Raw genomic sequence first — 9,774 nt, forward strand, 5'->3', positions numbered from 1 at the left:
CCGCGGGCCACTTCAGTTGCCGCCGGGCCGCAATTCGGACACCCCTGGTTTGGACAAACCCTTCAACGCTTTTTACCCTTATTTCATTACCCCTTAATAGGTGATTCCTCCGCCACCCACCCCATGCAACCAATTTACCCTTCAACTGGGTGAACAACTCCGTCAGCACGATATGAGATCGATGGTGAAAAGTTGTGAGACACTCGCTTTCCTGGTGCGTGACGCTGCTCACGTGACCCCAGATAACTTTGAACTTTGCGTCAGATGTATTCGAACTTTCGTGGAGGCCAGCATCAACGGAGGTAGGTAGAACATAATTTGTGAAGTCGCTAAACGAATAGTGCGAAAAACATACCAAAAAATGAATTTATCAGCTGATTTATTGTATATTTAAAAAAAATCTACTAACACCATACCTTACGGCAGACCCACATTTCGTTAAATTTCGCTATGTCGCGCAAAAAATACCTATGTAAAAAGTTATATCGCACAAAAATGACATTTGGGGCTGTAGGGGTATGATATTATCATTAAAAAAATCAATAAAACTAACTTTAAACTTTGTTCCTAATGTAAAATTTTTAAAAACTGACTTCTTAATCCTATTCTTTTCATGTATGCAATTGTTGCTTTGCACCACAGTACGCCAGGTCTATCGGAGGCGTTATACCGAATGGATCGGCCACCAAGCATTCATATATGGTAGATTTTTAGCCTATGCCTGGCTATATTAGCATGCTTGGTGACCGGCTGATTCGGTATAACCGTATAACGCCTTCAGTGGGCCCAGTGTAATATGATTTATATATTAGTATGTCGTGATCGCTGGTTTGCAGCAACACTGCAGGGCTGATCCCAGTTATGAATTTATGTTTATCTTGTTGCTTTGCATGGAGTAGTTGGCAAAAAAAACACAGCTAAGCATTACCCGGTGTTTTTCCCAGTAAACCGCGCCCACCACACGCCCTCTGAGTTGTCCAATCAGCAGCAACAGAAACTGCTGCAGGAGAAAAAGAAATTTAAGAAGCGAAAGGAACGTGATAATAAGAGGAGAGGTCAACAGAATGTGCAAGGAAATGGAAAGTAAGAAAAACCTTAAACTAAAATACACAAAAAACACTCTTCTACCCCGCTTACAAGCATGATAAGCAATATATGGGACTTGAACTTAAAATATTGTACAAAAACTTTTAGATACAACCAGCATTCAGACGACGAAGTAGCTGTGGAGAACGTACCTGGGGGGTATCATACGCTATCACTTCAGGTAAATTTTACCAACTTTGCAACCAAGACTTTTTCAACACCAAAAATTGTTTTTCAACACCAGAGTTTAAAATGACACTAAAGCATTCCCTTAGATTTTATACACTAAAGCAATGATTCCCAATGGAAGAGGAATTTTAAAGCTTAAGGGAAGGAATTTACTTTCGTTTTTACAGGTGGTTTGTAAATAGACAATTCAGCTCTGGGAATATAACCTGTGAAGTTAATAAAATACCCAATTTTAAATGATCTTTATATAGTTTAGCATCTACCATGTAGTAGATTAGAAAGGAAATGAAAATGTTTTGAATTGTTAAGTGAAGAATTCGTCAACAAAGGTTGGGAAAAACTACGCTAAAGACTTCGCACAAATATGCGAGACTTTGAACAATGTCATGTGAAATTAGGTTTTAGCAAAACATACATGCCATAAAACAGCATCATTAGTATATTTTGTAAACATAATCATTCCTTTCAAATAGTTCTTATCCAAACAGTCCAAACGTGTTTGTAATTAGAGGCCCAATTAATCGTTATCGCGCAGTGTTTTCATTGCATTGTGACGTGCTTACTTTTCTTCCGTTTTCCTTTGTTTGTGGTGCACTGTAATTTACCCTGATGAAGGCGACATGTATAAGACGTTGAAACGTTGATTTGAAAATACATTTGCCAGAAGAGCTCTATAAACTTGATTTTTGCTTGATAAAATACATTTACCACTTTCAGCTTCTCGACCTGATGCACACTCTCCACACGAGGGCAGCATCGATCTACAGCTCGTGGGCGGAAGAAGAGAAGAACAGAGCGCAGACCACTGGAGTAGGCGTTCCGTCCGTGACTGCAGAGGCGAGCAACCTTTGGGATAAATGCTGGTGTCCCCTACTACAGGGAATTGCCAGGTAATACAATTTTGGTTAAAAATATCAAATTGTCAACTAAATAATGTGTTATAAAAGTTGTTTAGGAATTTTTGAAATCACTTCGAGTTGTATTCTAAGTAAAAAAGGTTGCATTTCCCTCAAGGAAATACATTTTAAAATATGTGACTATATCTACTCCCTAAACTAAAAATGTACCCAACCCACACAACACAAATGAAAACTGGTTATTCAGGCATGACGTTTTCGTTCTTGTCTTATTTCCATTTTTCAAGCTTTAAACTTACATCTCTATTTGGAGTTTATATTAAGATACATTCATAACTTGGATCACCTCTAAAGCGTCTATCACGGCACACTCACTTATAAATCATAGTACGTCTGGCCCATTTGAGGCGTCATACTGAATCAGCCAGACTCCTTAGTCCCAGAAGACTCTTGACGTGGGTTCGAATCCCACCGCGGGTTGGATTTTTCCTACCTGTGCCTTGCCATATGGGAATACTTGGTGACCTGCTGATTCGGTATAACGGCTTAAATGGGCCTGGTGTACTACGACTGATATTTGTAGTTTAATAGATCTTTTAATTTGGTAATATTACATCCACCAGTGGCAAAACACACTTCTTTGACATACATTGTTACGTCACAGATTGTGTTGTGACGCACGTCGTCAAGTTCGTACTTCGGCTCTCACTTATCTTCAACGCGCTCTGCTTGTACACGATCTGCAAACTCTTACTGGAAAAGAATGGGAGTCTTGCTTTAACAAGGTCAGTTAACCTAATGCCAAGAATTTGCATTCGGTCTATAAAAGTGCATTCAGTGAGTTTTAGCCGTAAATTATTCCATAAAGTTAATTATTCTATAAAAAAGTTGTTTAACATTCTTGCATACATTTTAATTCGGAAAAGTTTTGTGCTCCTAAAGGCCAAAAGTTTACAAAAATGATGTTTTTTTGCTTCATAATAACTAATAACTTGTTTGAATTATCCGTTGAAGCTTGTTTGTTAGTGTAGTAGGCTGTTTCTCAAATTAAAGCGATTCATATTTGATTTTTATACTTTTTTTAGGTTCTCTTTCCACTTTTGACGAAACTTCTAGAAAATATCAGTCCTGCTGATCCAGATGGAATGGAAGAAACAAGAATGAGAGGAGCGACTTTGCTATCAAAGGTCGGTCTGGTTTCCATAAAAAACACACATTAATAATTGCTGTGATTCATATTATATTTTTGTCCATATATAAAACAAATCATATTGTTTCTACTTATATTTTATGTCAGAATGATTGTATCATGTGAACTTTAACTTTTGTTCCAAACGGTACTTTTTTATTCAATTCACCTTCATGATAGATTTGCACCTTAACTTATACATTGCAACTGTTAATCTTAATTGACCCATTGCTTAACTTGTATCAGCTGTATTTTCATTGAGTAACATAACTAGTAGTTTCATTTCAACAGAGGTTTATTTCGAATGATGCCACAACGTCGATTTAATCTCCCCATCATTTGTTCTGTAGGTTTTTCTTCAACACTTAAACCCGCTTCTGACTCTTCCCACCTTCACAGCTCTCTGGCTTACAATACTTGACTTCATGGACAAATATATGCACATCGGGAAAAAAGACCTATTGGTAATTCTTAGCTGACTTAATAGACAAATTTATTTTTCCTTATAAAGTCAGCTTTTATCAACTGCGTAAACTAAAAGCTGTGAATTTAACCGTTAACAGGCAGCATTGTCATTGACGATCACCGTTTAAATAACTAAGAATGAAAAATACTTTTCTATTCAATTCTATTTGAATAAGCAGCTGAAGGTGGCAATTAGAACAAATATATATATTCCACGAAATTCGTCGACTGATTTGGTTACTAGGAAAATATTTTTCATTCTGAGTAACTGAATAAAATGTTTATTTCAAATTTTTTATGCTCTTTGTCAGTAATGACTCAAAATATTTTTTAAATTGAAAGTGTCTTTTCGCCTTTGCTCTATTCTGTTTTTGAATTTTCCATTTTTAATTCCTGACTAATGGATCCAGTCTTATTGGATACTTTTTTATAGTCCTGGTTACTTTTTTCATAGTCTTTAATACTTTTTTCATAGTCTTGAATACTTTTTTATAGTCTTGAATACTTTTTTATAGTCTTGAATACTTTTTTAAAAGGTTTTGGATACTATTTTTTCTAGTACGAAGCAATACCGGAATCGCTTAAAAACATGTTGCTTGTTATGGATACGGCTGGAATCTTTCACAGTGCAGACACGTCATCAGGCTATACGTCATTGTGGAACGTCACGTGGGAAAGAATCGATTGTTTCCTTCCTAATTTAAAAGGGGAGGTTTTCAAACCACCATCGCCAGGTAAAATTGTTAACTTAAATCTGTAAAGGTTTCGGATAGTAATAGCGTTTTATATACACATGTATTGAGATCAGCCCTTAAGCGTTGATGCAGACCAGCATTCACGGCATACTCCTATATAAATATGTGCAGCATGCGAGCTGACATGCGTAGTATACGAGGCATGCAACGGTGCTTGTGATTTAACTTTCGGCGGGTTCACCACTGAGCCCGTGTAGCTCACTTGGTAGAGCGCGAGTCCCGGTAAGACTCCTGTCGTGGGTTCGAATCCCACCACAGGCTAGATATTTCAAGGAAAATGCTTGGTAGATCGGCTTGATTCGGTATCACGCCTTCAATGGGACCTTTGAATGTATCTTAATCTCTTAACTAATGCTGTTTTTAAGCAATCCAAGTTTCATTGGTAATTGACTGTCAGTAAGTTGTTTGAATGTATGACATTAAATACTAGGCTAGGATTTATAATGAAAACCTTCTTAAAGTTTGACTTTCTAAATCATTTCAGCCATTCTTTAATATACGACTTTTCACAGAACCCAAAAAACAGGAGCTTGTGGCCCCAACAGCCCCTGAACTAAGCCGGGACGGAAAACCACTTCAACATACCGCAGCTTACCCAGTACCCCAACCAGTGTCCCCTCTTGCTGGGTCGCCTATCCAACCTGCAGGAATTATAGCCGCAAATCTTCCAAAACTGACCCCACCAGCCAGTCTCAACGTTGCCCCTCCATATATGAGCCCCCAAAACCCTGTCCCTGTGGCCCCATTGCCCTTGGGAATGAGCCCCCCGAAGCAGCAACCCCAAACTGGGTCCCCTTTAAAGCCACAACAACAAATGCCGCCGAATATTGTAAGTGCAGCCGTAAAGGCCAATGTGCTTGCTTCACCGATTTACGATTTGTAGATCCGTACCATTTAGGCATGATTTTTTCCTCAGTGGTAGCGTCACTTTTTCTTCACTTTTTGATTGGTATCCTTTTTGCATGTATTTTAGCGTTTAGATTGCTGTAGTGTGGTATCACTTTTATATGTCACAGAATCAGTTTGCAATGCAACTGTTTTTGCATTAGATTTTAGGTGGATAACTTTTGCAACTTATTGGGATGACCAAAATCTTTTTGCCGGGAATGCATTCCTTTCCTAATTGTAACAAATCACTTAAAATAATACGACATGGCACATTATGCACTAAATCACGTGACAAATTCCGTTTGTATTATTTAATTGGATTGCTTTTTACATTTTATACATATACGGTACTTTTTACGTTGATAATGACGTGCTTATTGTGGTTTCGTAAACTATAGCAGGGGTCGGCACCTTTGAGGCGACACGTGTCAATTTACTTGTTATTTCAATGTGTTAAAGGGCTCGCATGCCGTTTTTCTAAATAATAATGGTTCGTGCCAGCAGATATCAATAATAAAGAGAAAGCAGAGTGTTTTGTGCATGTAAGGCTGAATTTTAAGGCAATGGCATAAAAAAAACTATAAACAAGCAATGTAACAGGTTAAATTGTTACTTTAATATGAACAAATTGTTTGGCGTGCCATGAAAAAACACCTCGCATGCCAGAGGTTGCCGACCCCTGCTTTTATAGGAAGTCACATTTGCAACAAAGTGCAGTTCTGTAATTTTTGCCCAGAATTTAGGGGAATTTCCCACTAGCCCCCTAACACTTGTGTGTACCATGCAGTTGATGAGCGCCCCCAACTTCATTGTGCCCCCACTGCTCACTCACCCCTCCACCGGCCCCAAACCCGAACAGCCCCGTGTTCAAGCGGGAATTTCCCCAGTCACATCTGTCGCCATAGAGATGCCAGTGACGTCAATTCCCGCCTCAAAGTGACGTCATAATAGGTGTTTGTGACGATTTTGTACGGTATTTTGTTTTTGGTGGCGGTTTTGGGGATATTTTTTCGTTATATTTGCTTTATACTGAGAAACAAGATTTTTAGACCAGCTTAGCAATGTTTTATAGTAAACTGATTTTAGCTTATTACTTGTTTTTGTTTTGTATGTTTCGTTCGTTACGAATGCGGGTTTCCCAACGAGCTTTGTGTAGTCAACTGTGGTTATAGATTTTGAAGTTACTTTGGTGTTAAAAACAACTGTGTTGCAAAATTCGGAAGCAACTGCTTTTTAATTATCCTGAAAGATGAAAAATGGAGAACAAGTTTGAAGAGGTTTCATGTTTATCGACGAATTCCTCTCTTAGCAACTCAAAACTTTTTCATTCCTACATACTAAAAGCTAAACCATACAAAGGTTATTTAAAATTGGGTCTTTTATCAACTTCACAGGTTATATTCCCAGAGCTACAATGTCTATTTACAAACCACATGTAAAAATTAAAGCAAATTCCTCTCCGGTTGAGAACACTGGTATACATCATACAAATAATTCGTTCAAAAAGCTAAATTTTCGAAATTTGTAGAGTGGACGACAGACCTTATTGCAATACCAACTAATATGGTTGTGTTCTTAAATTATTCGAAAGTACTTTTAGTAAATATTATTGTCACATATGGTGCGTTTTTGTTTTACTGTTGCCGCTATACAGGCCATATTATATTTTGTTGTTAACGTTGTTTTTGCAACATGTCTATATTATGTATATTGTAAACAATAGCATATCGGTGTTTTCATGTGCAATGTCCAGTAGGAGAAATAAAACCTATTCAACTAAAAAATTTTGTCGTTTTTGAGCGGTCTGACTAATTCAATTGCTTCTGCCTGCAATTGAAGGACACATTGTTTCAACATTTCGTCATCGGGTCTTTGCGCTGCCATTAGGCATACTGCGCCTGGTAGAAATATTTAATTAGCCGGCAAATATAAGTCGGACTTATCAAATTATTACATTTTGGTGAAACATAACCTTTACCTTCAATTTTATTGAGTTTTGGGTTCTTTTCTACCTTTGGGTTAATTGCTTATTATTGTTTTAATTGTATTTAATTACATTATATTTGAACAAGACAACTTGAAATATTTCTGGCGGTAATAACCAAATAAACCAGCAATGTAGTTAACGGATTATACAAGTGGTGTTTTCTGGATTTTATCTCCAAGGACTCTTGAGGCAGCAGTTTTAACTATCAACTTGGTGAGGCTCGTAGCGCAATCTTATATTGCGTTATAAGTTCGAGGGATTAGCTGTATCTCAAAGAACGCACTCAACCTTGTATTAGCGAACACGCTTCACATATATGTAAAAAATGCGTGTAAAATTACAATAAATGGGGTTTCCGACAACCCGCTCTAACAAAACCGCAACTCTATGTCAAAAACCAGCCCAGTTGGGCGGGATAACCGTCACCATGTCAAAACTGTAAAGCCGAACTGAACAAACAACAACAAAGCAACGATAGCTCATTATGACAGGTGTTTCGATACCAGTTGTTATTTCCACTTTGTACATAACGTACACATTCCTTATTTATTTACAGCGCTTATACTTCAACCCACTGATTGCACATTGCTTTTTTAAGCTCTATGATGCAATTTGAACAGAGTGGGAGTTTTGTTTTACCTTTACTGGGCCGCATAAACAGCACAGGTTCTAAAACTGGTTAATGCTGTGGTGCTTGAAACATAGAAGGTCGTTTATACAAATACTGATGCTGCCTTAAGATGGAAACGTACAAGATTTCAATATATGTGAGTTAATTGTTGTTAGAGTTTAAAAATCTAAAAGCAGCCAAGGTTCTATATTTATAAGCAACTCTTTATGTGTTAATGTAAGAAACTAATAAGTAAATGCAGGTTTTTATTAAGTGCATAAACTTGTTGAGTTTTAATTCCTGAATTTAGGAGTTGAAACTTAGGTTTACATAAATCGGTAATGGAACTAATTAGATACCAAAAAGGTTTTTGAAACTCACAACCTTGCACATTCGAAAAATTTGTTTAAGATTGTCTGTAACTCAAGTGGCGAGGTTGGAACTTGGACCCGTATCTGGCCCGATTTTGAAAAGGCTAAGCCTGAACCCGACCCAAAAAGCCCGGCCCGACTTACAATTAAACAAATGTCTAATGTCCAAAAAGTGATCTATTAATGTGGGTACAAAATGTTTCTGTATTTTATGTCCTGGGTTAAAATAACCGCCAGATCTCACAATGAACCAGAAGTAATTTTTTGCGAGCTCCCGGCGTTTATATATTACGCTTCCTAATACTGTATTATTGCAGTGCGAATTATTATCAACAATTTGTGTCCTAAACGTTTCAACGTTGCACAGCTATTTCGGTCTTGATTATTGTTTCACTGAAATAACTTAGTACTTTTTTGGAAAATCTACTCCAATTTTGGAAAATCTACTAACACCATATTTCACGTCAGGCCCACATTTATTTAAATTCCAATAGGTAGCGCGAATAGCACAAATCTCTATTTGAAATGGTATATCTAAAAAAGTTCTGGTTAGGGCAATTAGGGTTGGGGTAAGGTATTATCATTAAAAATTCAAAAAACTAACTTTAAAACCTAAATCTTAATGCATTTTTTTTAAAAACTTAGTTCCTAACCCTTCCCCTTTTTGACTGCGAAATAGTTCAGTTCTCCCGTCACTTATCGAAATTTAGCTAAATGTGGGTCTACCGTATAGTATGGTGTTAGTACCTCTACCCAAACCCATAAATGCTTCTGGTAAACTGATAAGTTATTTTTTTTCAGACATCTAGCCGTTATCTCACCAGTGGGACTTTGTGTGCCGTTCTGCTTCGAATAACTGGTGATACAGGTGTAAGCACAGCATGGAAGCAATTTGGCAAATCGTCACTATTTCGTAGCAACTTAAAACGTGGCTCAGTTGAAGTTGTGGAGCTCCAGCATGAAGGAAAATACATTGGTCCACCTGTCGTAGTGTCACTAAGTAAATTGAGTTGTTTTTTATTATTGTTCCTGAAACCTTGTTTTGATTCCAGGCGTGGACATTTCAGAAAGCTTTTAACTGTTTGGTTGCTAATATTTTTTGTTTAGGTGTGAAGTCTATACTTTTTTGTTTCTGTTTGAAGTAGTTTTGTTTTTATTCGAAGGCTTAAATTTTTCTGTTGGACGTCCGTCGTCCATACTCTTTTGTTTCTGTTTGTAGTCTATACTGTTTTTGTTTCTGTTTGTAGTCTATACTGTTTTTGTTTCTGTTTGTAGTCTATACTGTTTTTGTTTCTGTTTGTAGTCTATACGTTTTTGTTTCTGTTTGTAGTCTATACTTTTTTGTTTCTTTTTGAAGTTTATACCTTTTTTATTCTG

General features: G+C 37.1%; 1 protein-coding gene across 2 annotated transcripts in view; it reads left to right on the forward strand.

The window, feature by feature from the left end:
• The window catches only part of LOC145234793 (Golgi-specific brefeldin A-resistance guanine nucleotide exchange factor 1-like), a 37,672-nt gene extending 30,459 nt beyond the window's left edge, over positions 1-7,213 (forward strand). For both annotated transcript variants that reach the window (XM_080099529.1, XM_080099528.1), the window contains 10 exons: positions 101-302; positions 945-1,083; positions 1,195-1,267; positions 1,993-2,165; positions 2,797-2,917; positions 3,218-3,319; positions 3,672-3,785; positions 4,346-4,520; positions 5,054-5,370; positions 6,217-7,213. In XM_080099529.1, coding sequence (XP_079955655.1) covers positions 101-302; positions 945-1,083; positions 1,195-1,267; positions 1,993-2,165; positions 2,797-2,917; positions 3,218-3,319; positions 3,672-3,785; positions 4,346-4,520; positions 5,054-5,370; positions 6,217-6,369 — 1,569 coding nt within the window. In that variant the 3' untranslated portion in view covers positions 6,370-7,213. The remainder of the gene's footprint in view (positions 1-100; positions 303-944; positions 1,084-1,194; positions 1,268-1,992; positions 2,166-2,796; positions 2,918-3,217; positions 3,320-3,671; positions 3,786-4,345; positions 4,521-5,053; positions 5,371-6,216) is intronic.
• The last annotated feature ends 2,561 nt before the right edge of the window (positions 7,214-9,774 follow it).

This window comes from Phallusia mammillata, chromosome 6, assembly GCF_965637545.1.
Source record: "Phallusia mammillata chromosome 6, kaPhaMamm4.hap1.1, whole genome shotgun sequence".
In the NCBI taxonomy this organism is placed as follows: domain Eukaryota; kingdom Metazoa; phylum Chordata; class Ascidiacea; order Phlebobranchia; family Ascidiidae; genus Phallusia; species Phallusia mammillata.